Here is an 18,386-nt window from a genome sequence, read left to right as displayed (position 1 = left end):
ATACAGCAGTGTCAAACACTTTGTTAGCCCATCTATAAATATCACAAAGAAAAAAACCTGTTATGTTGATTTCACTGAAGTAACGCAGTAGCAATTCATGTTACTATCATTCAAATCAAAGTGATTGGCGCCACAAAAAAACACACCCACTGTGTACCAATATGTGCCTTGTTTCCTTTCATGTTTGTTCAAATAAATCATGATCTTCTCAGATGGAGCCATAGAGATATCAGTCCCAGAAGTTTACGTCTTTTCAGGAGATTCTAATTCAGGAGATCTAATTTTGCAATGGATAACAATTGAGTATATGCTAGTTGTTTGTTATTTTTGCAAGAATTACATATATTCAACTGGTACTCTTGTGATGACTTCACTCAGTATTTGCGAATTCTGAGTCTATTTCACTGACCTAACTTGAGAATTGGCCTGATTTTGAGCAAGGCTATTGCTACTTGTTGGGGCAATCATTCATGCGTGATATCCTTTTTATGTTTGCACAGATGCTTAATATGACTGTTCACTGGGGCACTTCAAATGATCAAAAAGTTTTGAATTTCTTCAGTTGTTTTTCCAGTGCAATGTTTTGTCTTCATAAGCTAAATATGCTGGTTTGTCATCAAGATTACTCATACTTAAGCATTCACTTGTGTCCTGAAAGTACTATGTGCTTTGTTCAGAGAAATCTCTAAAAGAAGACGAGGACAAACTGCCAGACCAGCCAAGATTGACTGTTCTATACCATGGCATAGGGAAAAAGCTTCGGCAAACTTCGTGCGTTCCCGGCACTAATACAAGCGCCCCTGCCTGCTTTTTATTCATTCAGCAAAACATTGCACATTTCAAGACAGAACAAAAAGAGCCAGTCGGGTGCCACCAACAGCTGGGCCAAGGTTCGAGCTCACAGTTTCCTGCGTCAACAGCTTTATCCAAGGACTGGGGTGAGATGAACTTGGACTGCACACATAGATAGCAATGCACACTATTCGAGACAAGAAATAAGCACATAATGATAACAACCTAATATATGATTTCCTTCACATGCTTCAATGTTAGAGTGGTTCTGGTCAAAGATTTTAAATGCCATTAGTTGCGCCTTTGCCAAAAAATCTTCATTTTGAGGTGGTCTTAGTTATGATTTGAACACACACATTTGTTACCTCTGGTAACTAAAGAAAGAATTGATGAAATAAAACATTGTGTGTGCATGTGTGTGTGTGTGTGTGTGTGTGCGCGCGTGTGTGTGTGTGTGCGTGTGTGTGTGTGTGTGTGGGTGTGTACTTGTTTTCGTGACATATCAGGACATTTTTATGATAACACACCTTCTATATGAGGACTCGTGGAAAAATGAGGACATTTTTCGCGTCCTCATTTTTCTATGCCGCCTACAGCACTCTAGAGCTTCCCAGGATGCTCCCACACCAAAAATATCTGATGTCCTGAAAAGTCATGATTTTCAAAAATTTTGTGTTTAAGTGTGTTTAACTTTCGACTCACTTTTTGTTTGGTACCCTTGTGGCCATCTCCTGTACTTTTACACACTTTTCACACACTTTCGTTTACGTCACTGTGCAGGTCCTCATATGTAATGATTTCCAAACACGGCTCACACACTTTCCCGTGCAGGTACTGATATGTCACGTTTTTTTTACAATGACTTACACACTACTCAACATTTGAAGCAGCCAAGCCAGGCCTGCAGTCACATGCTGATCGTACAATCTCTAAAACAAGCACGACCATATCGGACTATAAATGGCTGCATAATAAATGGTAAGTGCTTACGCTTCCTTCATTTATCAAAGAGTTGAAGTTGTTTTTGTTGAATGTTAAAAATGGCCACAAGTATTGTCACGAAATTAGACTGCTAGCGAGCTAGCCCGCTAGCTAACGAGCTAGTGGGCTAGCGAGCTAGCGGGCTAGCGAGCAGTCCAACCAGCCAGCAGTTTAATTATGTAGCTTGCTAGATAGCTTGTTAATTAGCTTAAAGTAATGTAGACACGTGGTGCCGCAGCGACGATTTTGGAAGACCTTTGCATCCCGAACAACAGTACAGGTTTTTCAAACTATGCATGCACTTTATTTCACCACAAATATGTTTTCTTGAATCATAACTTTGATATCAATTAGTCAGTACAGATAGCCTATTTTATAAACAAAAATCAATACAGCATTTGTCTTTGTTAACCTTTTTGTCTAGGTAATATTCTGTTAATATAAATTAAACACAATTTACAATGTTTTCTGATCCAAGGCAAAATTAGAATCTCATTGCTTGCGTCCTGTTTCATCCAATATAAGTACAGTACTGGTATCTTATGTATTTTTGCGTGTGTGTCAAAATGACCGTTTTTCACTTATTTTTACAATAGATTTACTGGTTAATAACTATACACCCATCTGAAGATCATGCCGCAAAGACGAACAAGATTTAGTCTTGAATCGGAGGCTGCTCATTTTATTTTATCTGGAGTTGACAAGCCTTGCTTTCGAGTCCAGTGGATAAATGACCATAAAGGTACAGTATGCTGTGTATAAAATAATTCTTATGGTTACACATAAAAATGACCAAAGCTGCCAAGAAGCCTTTTTAGGATATTATATTTTGGTAATAACTATCATGATAAACTATACTGCTATTAATTTTAAAGTAATTATATTGTAGAAGAAAATTCATTGAAGTACCTCTTTTTCAAGAGCAAATACCTTTCAATTCTCAACTCTGTTAATCATTTGCATCAACATGTAAATATCTTAGGCAACCATGTACTTAATTGTGATTGGGTGAAATGAGATGTCTTGAATCTCACACTTTCACATCTTTCATCTGGTTGTAGAAAGCTGTAATGGCTGAAAAATCCACAATTTTTTTTACACAATTTGAACTGCTCATCAGATGTCTGCATTTAGGATAAAGGTGCAAATCGTAAACGGTGTTTTTTACTGAAACACAATTAACTGGATGAGCAAATTAATCTTATTACTGGTCTAGGGGGAAAAAAAAGCTAAATGTATTTGAAAATATCTGATTACCTAGTGCTCGTAAGTCTCATTTGGAGACTTACTCAATTTATTATTTGAGACTTAAGTATGAACTTTTGTGTCCTAGAATGTGGTGTATTTGCCTGTGAACCAATTGAAAAGGGATCCTTTGTGGTAGAGTATCGTGGGGAGTTAATCTCACATGATGAACGAGAGAAGAGGCAGACAAACTATACTGACAAGCAAAATTGTTTCCTGTTTGATTTTGAATGGAATAGTAGCACATGGTGGTAAGTCAATGCTTATGAAAGACCAAATGGTTCTTTACATTATTGTCTTAATGATGAAACATTTGATTATATACTCATTCGATTTCAGCATTGATTCCTCCCTCAAAGATGGCTCATTGGGTCGACTGGTGAATGATGCCCACAAAAGCCCAAACTGCAGAATGAAAACGATGATCATCCAGGGAAAACCACATCTTTGCCTATTTGCGATTGAGAACATCCAAGCAGGGACTGAAATTACCTATAACTACGGAGACTGTCAGTGGCCATGGCGAACAATTGTAAGTAATATCTAAATTATAGAGTATTAGACAAAAAATATAGTTTGTGCTAAGTATTAATGTCAGTACTTAAGCGTGAGATTATCTTGATTAACAATTGATCATTCAAGTGAATTATTGAGTTTTAGTAGAATCTTATCTGTTTTGTTTCAGTCTGAAAGGACATCAGTGTTTCAGGTGACATGTTTTTTGTCTCAACAACTCTGATGACTGTGTGTTCTAGTGTCGCTGTACTGGTGGTTATATAAACTGTTGTGTTCAATTATTCTAGAATAATATAATGAGCCCCGTCCCTTTTGTAAATGATGTGCCATTAAAAACATATTAATTATTTTGCAACATCGTGTGGATATCAAGGACAGCACTGCTGGATTGGCAGACTGGGGGCAGTGGTCTGTGGGGGGTGCCCTAGGAGTATAGGGTACCAAACCCCTTGTTAAGGGCTGTCCAGTCCCCATTTCACCGATGTCAGAGTTTGGTCCTCATTTCTGGCAGTAAGTCGAATCCGTTTCCAGTGAGGGTTGGAGTCTGCCAAGGCTGCCCTTTGTCACCGATTCTGTTAATTACTTTTATGGACAGAATCTCTAGGCACAGCCGAAGCGTTGAGGGAATCAGATTTGGGAGCCTCAGCATTACATCTCTGCTATTTGCGGATGATGTGGTGCTGTTGGCTTCTTCAGGCCGTGACCTCCAACTTTCACTGGAGCGATTCACAGCCAAGAGTGAAGTGGCTAAAATGAAGATCAGCACCTACAATTCTGAGACCATGATCCTCAGTTGGAAAAGGGTGGAAAGCCTTCTCCGGGAAGGGGATGAGGTCTTGCCCCAAGTGAAGGAGTTCAAGTATCTTGGGGTCTTATTCATGAGTGAGGGTAGGATGGAATGGAAGATTGACCAATGGATGGATTGGTGCTGCGTCTGCTGTAAACAGTCTCTGTTGTGGTAAAGAAAGACCTAAGCCGAAGGGCGAAGCTCTCTATATACTGGTCGATCTATATTCCTGCCCTCACCTAAGGTCAAGAGATGTGGATCGTAACCGGACGGAAAAAGATCCCTGATACTAGCGGCTGAATAAGTTTCCTCAGCAGGGTGTCCGGGCTCTCCCTGAGAGACAGGGGGAGAAGCTCGGTCATCCGGGAGGGACTCAGTGTCGAATCGCTGCTCCTCTGCGTTGAGAGGAGCCCATTGAGGTAGTCGGTGGACATTTTCCATAGGAAAAGCAGTGGTGCCTTGACTTACAAGTGCCCTAGCTATTGAGTGTCAGAAAGTCTTGAGTGTGTTTCTGTTGACTTGATATTTGTTGGAATACTTAGCCCCATTCCTTCCCAAATGATGTATTAGGGAATATGTGTTTGGAGTTTTATTAACTTGACAGGATTCACAGAACAGAATTATTCTGTACTGTTAATTATTGTGTCTTCAGATGTTCCCATATTTCCTCTTGTCAGAAATGCACAGTACATCTCAGACAACAGCAATATAGGGACATTAGAACACACACTTTTCAAAGATATGTTCAGACAAAAACCATGTCACCTGAAACACACTTAAGTCTTTCAGACCCATACATATCAGGACATGACGACCGAGCACTACTAGAGTCCATGTTAGTGCAGAGATCTTTTCAAATAACACAGTAAAATACATACTCATCAAATTGGCACGCATAACTTTGCAGTTTACAGCTTTCTTTGACAACAACAGGAGAAGATAGAAGTCAGTAACATGGACTCTGCAATTATCCAGTCGTCAGGTCCTCATATTGCCTGTGTCAGAATGTCTTGAGTGTGTTTCCGGTGACTTGATTTTTGTCGGAATATAGAACTGAAGACTGTTTTCTAATGTCCTTGTATTGCTGGTTTTCAGAGTGAATTAGTGTTTAATTAGTCTTAAGTTGTATACTAAGCTCCATTCCTTTCCAAATGATGTATTCGTGAAAACTTGTTTATTGTTTTTTTAACTGGACCGGATTCACATTACAGAATATTTCTGACAATGTTTTGTTGCTATGTTATAGACACCTACTGCTGAAAGCTGGACTAAAGCTCGCAAAGACCAAGAAGTGGTTGAGGGATCCACTTCATACTCCCAAAAGGTTTTTACATTTTATCAGTTTACATCTGTTTAATAGTTTACAGCTGTATTTGACAGCAACAGGAGAAGTTAGAAATCAGTAACATAAATTCTGTAAAGATATGTTCAGACAAAAACCAAGTCACCTGAAACACACTTACGTCTTTCAGACCCATACATATCAGGACATGACGACCGAGCATTACTTGAGTCCACATTAGTGCCTAGGTGTTTTCAAAGAATACTGTGAAATAAATACTCATTAAATCGGCATGCATCACTTTGCAGTTTACAGCTTTCTTTGACAACAACAGGAGAAGTTAGAAGTCATTAAAATGGACTCTGCTTGTGTTCAGTCGTCAGGTCCTCATATTGCTAGGATCAGAAAGTCTTGAGTGTGTTTCACTTGACATGATTTTCTTCTGAAAACCATGTCACCTGAAACACACTTAAGTCTTTCAGACCCATACATATCAGGACATGACGACCAATCATTACTGGAGTCCACATCAGTACCTAGGTGTTTTGAAAGAATACTGTGAAATAAATACTCATTTAATCGGCACGCATCTCTTTGCAGTTTACAGCTTTCTTTGACAACAACAGGAGAAGTTAGAAGTCAGTAACATGGACTCTGCTTGTGTTCAGTCGTCAGGTCCTCATATTGCTTGGGTCAGAAAGTCTTGAGTGTGTTTCACTTGACATGATTTTCTTCTGAAAACCATGTCACCTGAAACACACTTAAGTCTTTCAGACCCATACATATCAGGACATGACGACCAATCATTACTGGAGTCCACATTAGTGCCTAGGTGTTTTGAAAGAATACTGTGAAATAAATACTCATTTAATCGGCACGCATCTCTTTGCAGTTTACAGCTTTTTTTGACAACAACAGGAGAAGTTAGAAGTCAGTAACATGGACTCTGTAGTTGTTCAGTCGTCAGGTCCTCATATTGCCTGTGTCAGAATGTCTTGAGTGTGTTTCCGGTGACTTGATTTTTGTCAGATTATAGAACTGAAGACTGTTTTCTAATGTCCTTGTATTGCTGGTTTTCAGAGTGAATTAGTGTTTAATTAGTCTTAAGTAATATACTAAGCCCCATTCCTTCCCAAATGATGTATTCGTTAAAACTTGTTTATTTGTTTTTTTAACTGGACCGGATTCACATTACAGAATATTTCTGACAATGTTTTGTTGCTATGTTATAGATACCTACTGCTGAAATCTGGACTGAAGCTCGCAAAGACCAAGAAGTGGTTGAGGGATCCACTTCATACTCCCAAAAGGTTTTTACATTTTATCAGTTTACATCTGTTTAATAGTTTACAGCTGTATTTGACAGCAACAGGAGAAGTTAGAAATCAGTAACATAAACTCTGCAAAGATATGTTCAGACAAAAACCAAGTCACCTGAAACACACTTACGTCTTTCAGACCCTTACATATCAGGACATGACGACCAAGCATTACTTGAGTCCACATTAGTGCCTAGGTTTTTTCAAAGAATACTGTGAAATAAATACTCATTAAATCGGCATGCGTCACTTTGCATTTTACAGCTTTCTTTGACAACAACAGGAGAAATTAGAAGTCAGTAACATGGACTCTGCTTGTGTTCAGTCGTCAGGTCCTCATATTGCTAGGATCAGAAAGTCTTGAGTGTGTTTCACTTGACATGATTTTCTTCTGAAAACCATGTCACCTGAAACACACTTAAGTCTTTCAGACCCATACATATCAGGACATAACGACCGAGCACTGCTAGAGTCCATGTTAGTGCAGAGATGTTTTCAAATAACACTGTAAAATACACACTCATCAAATAGGCACGCATCACTTTGCAGTTTACAGCTTTCTTTGACAAAAACAGGAGAAGTTAGAAGTCAGTAACATGGACTCTGCAGGTGTTCAGTCGTCAGGTCCTCATATTGCCATGTGTCAGAATGTCTTGAGTGTGTTTCCGGTGACTTGATTTTTTTTGGAATATAGCACTGAAGACTGTTTTTTAAAGTCTTTGTATTGCTGGTTTTCAGAGCGGATTAGTGTTTAATTAGTCTTAAGTAGTATACTAACTCCCATTCCTTCCCAAATTATATATTAGTGAAAATGTGTTCATTATTTTACTAACAGGTTATTACATTTTATCAGTACTGTATAAATCACTTTGGGGTTGACAGCTTTTTTTTTACATCAGAAGTTATAAGTTTGTAAAATAGACTACTTTCTTTCATTGTTCATGTCCTCATGTTGCATGAGTCACAAAGACTTGAATGTCTTTTAATAGACAGCTCTCTGTTACTTTGACAGGAACAGGTTGTCTGAAACATTTTGTGAAACCTTGTGAAATTTTTTGCGAAGCCTAATGAAAATTTTTTGTTAATCTACTTTCATTTACAGTTTGAGAAGTTCGATCATTATTTTTGTTAAAATATTTAGTCGTTTTCCAGGTTAGCACTGGACTTGTCTACTTTCACCAGATGGCTACAAAAGAGCAGGTAAAACTGTTTGTTTTTTCTGCGTCATTTGAATCGAATGTTCTTCGGCGAGACTTATTTGTGTCATGTGTTTGGACAGTTAAGAGCAAGTTGCCAACTGCAAACCTTAAAGAAGCATCATGCTCAGTGAGGAAGCGTTTGATGAGGCCAATCAAAAACTGCTTGAGAAAGGGGGGCAAATTATGTTGAATCTATATAGGAGAAAGAATGATTCTGTGAGTTTTCAATTCAAAGCAAAATTAAAATACTCTTTTGGCCTTATGCCAATAAATCCCTGTAAAAGTGTTTATCAGAATATTATTCATAGAACAATAATTTGCTTGCAAATGTAGCTGAATTTCTCTAAATTTTCAAATTCACCATAATTAAATGGGAAGGTCTCAACAGATTCTTTTCTTACCAATTAAATTTTTTATTGCTATGGGTAACCATAGCAGTATGCATTGGTTTCACATCATATACCAACACCTCATGTCATATGTGGTTGTTTTTTTAGATTTTAAGCACAATAGTGCTGCAGATTTTCTCGGTATGTTAAGCAAAATACGCAGTCAAGAAAGCTATTGGGTCATTTCCGATTGAATGTTACGAAGTAAAGATTACTATAATGAGGGAACTGAGGGAATATTAATTACAGTACTGTACATGAATGTTTTAATTAGTCAATTTCATAATGTTGGAGTAATAAGAAAAATTCTTTAGTCTTGATAATGTATTATTAATATGGTAATATGTCAAATACAATTGTGTTCAAGAATCCAAATGATACTTTCAATGTAATCATTTAAAAATATATATGTTCAGTAGGATAAGTATTGTGGGGAAGTGATATACTACCTGTATTCAAGTATTAAAACTAAAATTCATGTTTTCTCTGTTTTTATTCAGATCTCTGCTGATGAACATTCAGATCGTTTCCTTAAGAAGAGGGGAAACTTTAAGCATAATGCTTCTGAGAGAGTACGGGCACAATGAGCAGCTGCTTAGCATATCCGCCTCACAGTTTAAAGGTTGTTAAGTTCAAATCTGGGCTGCAGCCACCGTTTGTGAAGTGCAAGCTCTCCTTGGATGTTCTTCGAGAGCTCAGATTTCCTCCTACATTCCTAAACCTGTATGGCTTGATTAAATTTTTATTTTTAGTTTATGATTGGTTGTTATCTTAAAAAAAGCCTCACGATTGGCTGTTCAGGGTCACTTGTTACCCTAGAGAGTATAAACTGTATGGAAAATGGATGCATAGAATATCTGACATTTTTAATACAGGTATCCTGAATGGGGAAAATGACTATTGGACACCTCTTCCCTATGTTGTACCTTAGGTATTTAAAAAAAAATGAAGTCAAGCTGAACGCCACTCTACTCTTACAGTAGCTGGTCTTTATAAATCACATACACTTGAATTTTTTGTGTATCCGTGGGTCTCAAAATGCATAAAAACATGAAATGTCAAAAGTGTGTAAGTTTATGGTCTCATAATGCACAAAAACCTGTTAAAGTCCTGACATGTCGAATTTATGTCATAAATCAAAAAAAAATTAAGCCAGAGTCAAAATCCAAACAGATGAATGTGTTCCTGATTTTTTTTCATGGTTATATTTATTTTTTGGAGCCTGTAGCACCACGGGAAAGGCATGTACCCATTTGTCGCATTTCTGTCATGCGTCCCGATAAGTCATGAAAACACGTAGGTGTGTGTGTGTGTGTGTGTGTGTGTGTGTGTGTGTGTGTGTGTGTGTGTGTGTGTGTGTGTGTGTGTGTGTGTGTGTGTGTGTGTGTGTGTGTGTGTGTGAATTGAATGTTTTACCAAATGCTACCTTTTGGCTGATTTTGTACAACTGTCACATTCAACACTTGTGGCATTGTTACAAATTGTGGAAATTCATTTGATTTTTTTTTTTTTATGTTATCATGAAATAATCAAGGAGAAAACCCCCCACCAGGGAGCTGAAATATCCAGCAGATGATTAAAACATGCATAATTTCAAAATGCATCGATTCTGACATTTCTATGTGATTCCAGCTGGATTCCAGCTGGACATGCGAGAATTTCTGAACAAAAATAATCACTGTCCAAATTTTGGACCATATGATACCATTATAATTACAATTTTTGTGATGCATTTTAACAGGATTTATTAGATTGATTTTCCTGCGATTTTTGCAACATTCCATTGCGAGGCTGCCCAACTATGTCAGCAAACAGAAAATTCTTTGTTGACTTGTGTTTCATCTCAAGACAGAAGGTTGTGGTAGAGACCAGCTATGTCTTGAAGTATCGTCACGTCACAGGCTACAAAGACAGACCATACAATTTTTCAATTTTTTGTGGGTGTTATTAATATTAACCTACATATGTTGGGATAAAATCGATGCCGCTGAACAATTTGAGTGGTTGAAGGAAAAACATATTCCTAAATAACTTTAATTATGACACCTTTAAACGCATTTACAAAATTAGGAAAAAGGTGTGCACAAGGGTTAATAAATATTTATCCAGTGGTGATGTTAAATGGAAACACTGATCTTTTTTTCTTTTTATAAGTTTGTGCTTTTATTTGCCTGGATTTCTGTGCGTTTTATAAGTTTGTATACCTTTGTGGTTGTGAAATCAGTTGGCTTGTAATTGAATGTTTTCTTTTGTGGTGGTTTCTGCTGTGTTTTTTTCCCTAGACAGTTGTTACCCAGAGACATTTATATATGCGTAAGGTGGAGTTGAGTTTCAATGGCTGTAATTAATGCGGTCATTATTGCATTTTGCACAACATTGCCACTTTCTTTTGGGGTGGCAGGGATTTTTTTTCCCCAGACAGCGGTTTCCACTGAACGACCTCATGCATTGACAAATTACAGTTGATTCTTTGAATGGGGGGACTGCGATTCATTCCTGACGTCCATACAACCCATTGACATTCATATGCGTGTAATGCGGAGGTAAGCTTCGATTGCTGTGAATTTGAAGTGGTCGTCGTTAGGTTGCGCAAGTTCACATCAGGAAGCACCTTAGGAGGCTGCAATGAGACAGGAATGATCCATGATCCAAAAAAAAGGAAGACATGTCCTTCCAAGTCCATTTCATTGACTAAACTTGAGCATTCTGAACAAATCTGATGGCAGATGTTTCATTACAATATCTTGACCTAAACTAACTCAGACCAAAGCAATCACTTGTGATTTAACAGCGATGACTGCTTATTGTTGGGGTAGTTCTGGGATATTTCCAAATAATGTTTGGTCAAAGTTGTGACATCAAATCATGATCTTCGAAGGACTGGTTTTCATCTTTTGATTTTCACACTCCATGTGCTATCGCATTATGGAAATTGTCGATAAGGTAGGCCAAACACACGCATTACAGGGATTTTTGTAGCTGTGCTCAGATCTTGCTCCTGCCCTAAGAAAAAACTGACAAACACGATTCCTGGTCGACATTATCAGGATGACATTGATCTCATTTTGAACCTAACACATGGAATGTCAAATTGCGTAAATGCGACTAAGTGGCTGATTTTTAATTCTTCTCCTAAGTGCTGCTTTGGGGGTTATCCCAGCTGTGTGTTTTTTCCACCAACAAATCTTTAAAATGACGAGATCACATGAATTGACAAGCCATTCATCAACATGGGGTACTGCAATACATTCCTGCGTCCGATTTACTCATTAGCATTTGGATGCATGGAAGGCGGGGTTGAGTTTCAATGGCTCTATTTAAAGTGGCCATAGTTGCATGTTGAACATTTCCACCTTCGGCAGCAGGAGGCAGTAGGGTGAGTCATTGAACATTTCAAAGTTCTTTTTTTTTTGGTTTTTGAATTGCTTAAGTGTGAGCTTTTCAGCGTCTATTTGGTATCAAATTATGCTCTAATTGGGTATTTGTCATCAACACAACCCTAACAAATGCACTAACTGGAATGTTGAAATCAGTAAGTGCTTTTGTTGGGGTTGTGTAGCTGCACCAACAAATGTCTCCTTACAAATTGAGAAAGGGAAGCAACTTGACCCCAAGTTTTGGTTATCATGAGGTTAAATGTTGAAATAAGTGCTACTTGTCGGCTGATTTTCCATAGCTGAACCAAATCAAAAATGTTCATCCAGTTGCAGTGTGAAAACCTCAAATAGAAACGCCAATGTTTTTTTTTGTTCTTTTCAGAAGTGTTTCTTTTTTGGGGTTGTTTCAAGTTTTATTTCAGGTCCAAGTTTGTTTTTTTTAAACAAATGCGACAACTGTATGTAAATATATCCAGATGTGCTAATAAGTCAGCAAGAGTACTCAAACCAAAGCACTCCCTTGTGGACTCACTTGTATGATGTTATCAAATAATGATGAAGGCATTACAGACTGTGCAATACCAATCGATTTTGTAGTTTGGGTTCGCCTTTTCAGAATTGAATTTTTGTTGCTTTATGTCCTCAGTCTGTCAGTAACGCAGCCAGAACAAATGTGCGACTGAAATTTTTACTGCAGTAAGTGCTTTTTTGGGGTTGTATCGCTACAACAAAATGTCACTCTTGTCCCTCGAAAAAGTATACAAATTCAACTTCTGGTCTGGATTTTCAGAAAGTCATGGATCTGATTTTTTTTAATCTCACACATGAGCGACAGTTGAATGTTGACTTGAGTAAGTGCTACTTGTTGATGCCCTTCCCATTTCTGCCATTCCAAATAAATGTTGAATCAGTCACATTGGGATAACCTCAAACAGAAACACCAATGTTTTTTTTCTTTTCATAAGTGCTTTCTTTTGGGGTTGTCCCAGCTGCGAGTTTCTCCCCAAACATCTCTTAACAATGACAATGATAACACGAATTGAAAACCACAGAAGCTCATTCATCAAATTGAGTGACTGCAATTCCTCCCCGCATTCAAATGACTCATTACCATTTGTATGCATTGGAGCAGTAGTTGAGTTTCAATGGCTCTATTTAAAGTGGTCGTCATTGCATGTTTCAACTTTTGGTAACAGGATGCAGTTTGGCAAAGCAGGACTGATCCATGAATAAATGGGTAAAGCTCAAGAAAAGGAAGACCTTCCTTCGAAGTCTATTTTATTGACCCAACTTGAGTACTGGCTTGATTTTGTGTAAGAGCAAGTGCTACTTGTTGGGGCAGTCAGACAGACAAGGTCGATATGATTTATGTACATTGAGAAATAATAATACTCTTCAGTAGAAGAATTGGACTCTTTGTAAGTTTTTGGCCTTAACCTAGCTAATGGTATATAGTCAACAGGGTTACTCAAATGGAAGCACGGACTTGTATTCTGAAAGCAGGAAGGGCTTCTTGTTGGGGTAATCCTGGAGAAGTTTCCTACGGTGTTTGGTCAAGGTTGATGAGACATGATTTGTATACACAGAAGTAAACACAGTAGTATAATAGTACTTTTACCTTAACCCTTTTTTCTGCTTCTCGTTTTATGGTTGCTTTTCACTACAATGTCTTGATCTCAACGCATCTGAACATAGGAATCAGGCAGCAGGATTGCTCGAACCAAAGCACTCCTTGTTTTACTGCATGACCTAAAACAAATCAAATATGCTACTATTAAGATCACTAACTATAATAACAGGTCAGCAGGATTACTCAAACCGAAGCACTCACTTGTGTTCTGAAAACAGTAAGTGCTTCTTGTTGGGGTAATTCATGTGACTTTCCATCCTGCGCTTGGTCAAAAAAAATGTATTGCAACAACTATGTAAAGCAAGGCAGGTATAGTCAAAATTCAGCAAGATTATTCAAACTAAAGCACTCACTTGTGGACTGAATGCATTAAGTGCTTCCGTTTGGCCAAAGGTGATGTTATTAAATCATGATGAAGGAATTACAGACTGCATTGCCAATAGCTTTTGTATTTTCGGTTTGCCTTTTCAGAATGGAATTGTTGTTGCTTTCTCCTCTCACTCTGTCAGTAACACAGCCCGAACAAATGCACTACTGAATTTTTACAGCAGTAAGTGCATTTGTTGGGGTTTTGTTGCAGCAACAAAATCTCACTCCTGTCCGTTGAAAATTTGTAAAAACCCGAATCCTGGTTTAGTTTTCAGGATGTCACAACTCTCATTTTCAAACATATGTGAGCGATGTTTGAATCTTGAATTGAGTTGGCTGCTTTCCCATCCAGTAACATTGGGATAATCCCAAATTGAAACACAATGTATTTTCTTTTCATAAGTGCTTCCTTTTGGGGTTGTCCCGGCTGTGAGTTTCTCCGCAAAAAGCTCCAAATAATGAAAATGATCACATGAATTGAAAACCACAATAGCCCATTCACCAAATTGGGTGGCTGTAATTAATTCCTGCAGCCAAATGGCTAATTGCCATGTGTATGCACTGGAGATAGTTGAGTTTCAATGGTTCTATTTAAAGTGGTCGTCATTGCATGTTTCAACTTTTGGGAGCAGGAGGCAATTTGGAACCATGACGAAATAGGCAATGCTCAAAAAAAAAAAAAAGACCTCAAGTCCGTTGTATTAACCCAACTTGGTCACTGGCAAGTGCTACTTGATGGGGCAGTCAGACAGACAAGATCAATGTGATTCGTGTACACAGAAAAACAATATTACTGTTACTTCAAATGTATTCACTGAAGTCTTTTTCGGTTACAAAGTTAAAATGTTGAATTGACTGAATTAAGGCTTAATGGGCAACACCCAGGAAAAGGAAGATCTCTCCTCTAAGTCCGTTTCATTGAGCCAACTTGAGCACTTGTTGGAGCAGTTAGACAGACATGATCAAAAAGGATTTTCTACACAGATGCCTAATATGGCTCTTGGCTTGACCGCTTCAAATGTACATGATCATCTGCCATTGAGTTATTACCACTTTATACTTTTACTCTGTCAGTAACACAGCCCAAACAAATGTACTACCAAACTTTTTACTGCTTCCTTGATCACTTCAAATGAAGAAACGGTCTCTTTTTTGTTTTCTCATTTCTTGAGTTGAATTTCAAAGCAGTGTAATCCAAATAGAAAGACCTGACCTCCAAGTCCATTTCATTGACTCAACCTGACCACTGGCTTGACTTTGAGCAATAGTAAGTGCTTCTTGTTGGGGCGGTAAGACGGACATGATCCACATGATTTTTCTTGATCAATTCAAATGAAAAAAAATAAAAATTCCAAAAGTTTCCTTTTGATGTTTTGAAAACTCAACGTCAGCAGGATTGCTCAAACCAAAGCACTCACTTGTATTCTTATAAGAGTAAGTGCTTCGTGTTTGGGGTAGTTCTGGTGACCTTCCATTCTATGTCCAGCCAAACTTTTGGATAATTGGGCTTGAACTCCACCAAGGTGTTTTGTTCTCGAGTAAGGATAGGATGGAACGGGAGATCGACAGGCGGATCGGTGCAGCATCTGCTGTGACGTGGACTCTGTAACACAGTAGTCCCCAACCCCCGGTCCGCGGACCGGTACCGGTCCGTGGATCAACTGGTACCGGGCCGCGTGGGCTGCATCCGAAATAATCTTTTGGAGATGATTTAGTTTAATGGTACGCGCACACTGAACGCGAACAAGGCGAAAAAGCTGAGCGTTTTGTATTGTAGTCAATGGAGTTCGCGTGACTGGGCGCGAATGCACGTTGGGCGACGCGATGGACGTGAATGGAGTGACGCGAATGGCCGCGCGCGGTCACGAGAAGTGAAATTTCGTGTTTTGCGCGAATAATTTTTTTTTTTTTACTTTTTTCGCGTTTCACATCGCCATAGCCAATCAACTTCGGGAACATTCAAAGGCTCATGCAGGGGGCATAATGGCGGCCGCTTTGCGGTCACCGGGAGCGATCCAACACGGCCAGCTGAGATTTCCATACAAAACAGCCAACCAAGAGCACTCACCTGGCTTGTAGAAAGGCGGAAGCGAGAACTTGGGACAACTGGTATGTTCAGCGTTTGCTTTACTTAACAGCTGTTGAACCGTAGTTACTGTGCTAAGCAACGATAGTGCAGCATTGTCAGCACAATATTTAGCACGGTCTAGGCCACTTGATTGCGACATTGAAACTTTTATTTTTTGTCAGGCGAGTATTGCCGCAAAGAATAAAGGTGCTGTCGGTGAAATTATTGGGTCTGTCACATCACAGAAAAGTGAAACTTCTCAGCAATGCTCTTCTTTCCGGATCTACCGTAAAGTGCACAGGAAGCTCGCTCAACTCCCCTCCCCTCTCCTTGTGGGACAAAAAAGTGGAAAAAAAGTACAACAGTGACAGAAAGCCGAATGATTCGGCGTTCGGTGTGCACGTAGCACAGTTCATACATTTGTGATGTGGTCCCCCCCCTCTCCGCAATAAAAATCTGAGGCGTAGTGAGAAGGATGATGTGGTTTATATAAGCACCCCCCCCCCGGATGACTTAGGGATGAGCATTCTGGAAAAAGAAGAAAGGAAACACTTGTGGGAATTGATAGCACACACCTGTTCAGACACAGACCATTATTGTTTGATGGCTGTCACTTTGACCCTTCAGGGCGGCAACGTTTGTAACTACTGAAGGGCTACTCTAATTAATAAAAAGGTGGACTCGACAAGATGTGGGAAGAGCAGTTGGAAAGGGTAACTGTACGCATCTCTGTCTGTTCTCCTCATGAGCAAAATAATCTTTGTTTGTTGTCTTCCTTCCTTGTGTGTTGTTTTTTTACATGTCCAAGAGTGACTGAACCTTACAAACACAACCCAAACAAATAAACAAACTGGAATTTTTACTGCAGTAAGTGGTTTCGTTGTTGTAGTGTGGCCGCCCCACTCTTAGAAAAAAAATGAAAAACTTAATTTGAGAATGATGTTATCTGTCATGTTCTGTTGGTTTTTGGGTGGTGGGTTTATTTTGAGTTCTGTTCTTTTGTTGGCATAGCTCCTGTTTCACCTGTTTCCTCGTGTCACCCCACGTTAGTTTTGATTTGACTCACAAATCAAAACTAACATGGGGGCGGCATGGCTTGGTGGTAGAGTGGTCATCTCCCAGCCGAAAGGCCGTGGGTTCGATCCCCCAACCATCAAGACCATGTTTAAGTGTCCTTAAGCAAGACACTGAACCCCAAGTTGCTCCTGATGCTGCGTCATCAGTAGGTACATGACTAGTTAGTGTAAAGCACTTTGAGTACCTAAGGTAGAAAAGCGCTATATAAGTGAAAGTCCATTTACCAAAGTCCATTTGATTTGGTTCACTTGTCTGCTTTTACCTGCCTCGCATGTTTCCACCAATCCGCTTCCCCTGCTTATTGTCCCCTTCCCAGCTGTTGCGCGTCTGTCATTAGTGTGTGTACTTAAGCCCATTTTTTTGTTACAGCCTTTGCCAGATCATAGTCACAAGTTAGTCATGTTTCACCTGTCATATGTCAGTTTCGTCTTGCCCCCGCGCCTCCTTGCCAGCCTGCCCATTGTGTTTGTTTTCCGTCTTGCCAGCATGCACCTTTTGTTGGAGTTTTTGCCATCCTGCTTTTTCTGTTGCTGTTCTTATCTGTCTGCTAACAATTAAAATGGACGATCACCCAAACTCCCGGCCTTGTAGCTTCTCTGCTCTTGGGTCCTCTACCCCTGCGATCACGCCAGCGTTCCTCCCCTCCTCGCTGTGACTGTTATCAGGATGTCATTGATCTCCTTTTTAAGTCACACATAAGCAATTTTGGAATGTTGAATTAGGTGCTGCTTGTTGGCTGATTTTTAATTACTGACACAAAAATGTTGATTAGTCACATTGTGATAATGTCAAATGTAGAAAAAATTCAATTTTCCCCCTCTTTTAAAAGCCCTCCCAGCTGTGAGTTTTTCTTCAAACAGATCTCAATGATAAGATAAATTGACAACCATTATAGCCTGATCATCAAATTAGGTGACTGCAATACATTTCTGTGTCCCGTGTCTACCTTTTGAATGCTTGTTTGATAAGGCAGGCAGACAGACAGACAGACAGACAGACGATAGAAGTTCTAGGCATGTGGAAACAAATTGCTTTATCTTTCACTTTGCAAGTTTTGCAATGTGGTGAAGTCAAGTTGAGCCGAAGGAGCACAAACTGGAAGGACAATTTCTTCTTCAGGCAGGCACTTTTTTCCCTCTCTTGATTAGCTTTTAGGTCTGTATTCTGCTTTCGATTTCTTTAATTGGGGGGGGGCTTCGATTTGTTCTTGACTCTTCACTTGGTTTTACTCTGGGTGAGTTGTTGTTGAAATGTTCTCTTTGGTAATGTGTTCAAGTAATCATCAAGCGCTGTTGTGTGATTCCGGGAGACGCTGTGCATTTTGCTGCCATCAAATCAGAAAACACATGGGGACT

The 18,386-nt window shown here is 39.1% G+C and overlaps 1 protein-coding gene across 3 annotated transcripts; it reads left to right on the top strand.

Annotated features, from left to right (window-relative positions):
- Window positions 1-1,530: 1,530 nt before the first annotated feature.
- LOC148405825 (N-lysine methyltransferase KMT5A-like) lies at window positions 1,531-9,781 on the top strand. Of its 3 annotated transcripts, XM_088406529.1 has the most exons (8): window positions 1,531-1,770; window positions 2,370-2,515; window positions 3,107-3,269; window positions 3,358-3,550; window positions 5,568-5,645; window positions 6,836-6,913; window positions 8,075-8,122; window positions 9,011-9,781. In XM_088406529.1, the coding sequence occupies exons 2-8, from the start codon at window positions 2,407-2,409 to the stop codon at window positions 9,095-9,097; spliced, it is 756 nt and encodes a 251-aa protein (XP_088262655.1). In that variant the 5' UTR covers window positions 1,531-1,770; window positions 2,370-2,406; the 3' UTR covers window positions 9,098-9,781. The 3 variants fall into 3 exon arrangements, with proteins under 3 accessions (XP_088262655.1, XP_088262656.1, XP_088262654.1); XM_088406530.1 differs by lacking the exon at window positions 2,370-2,515 and having other exon boundaries at window positions 3,158-3,269; XM_088406528.1 differs by lacking the exon at window positions 2,370-2,515.
- Window positions 9,782-18,386: the final 8,605 nt, after the last annotated feature.

This window comes from Hippichthys cyanospilos, chromosome 22 (assembly GCF_059441005.1).
Source record: "Hippichthys cyanospilos isolate Australia breed blue-spotted pipefish chromosome 22, RoL_Hcya_1.0, whole genome shotgun sequence".
Taxonomy (NCBI): domain Eukaryota; kingdom Metazoa; phylum Chordata; class Actinopteri; order Syngnathiformes; family Syngnathidae; genus Hippichthys; species Hippichthys cyanospilos.
This window is presented reverse-complemented; position numbering and strand designations above follow the sequence as displayed.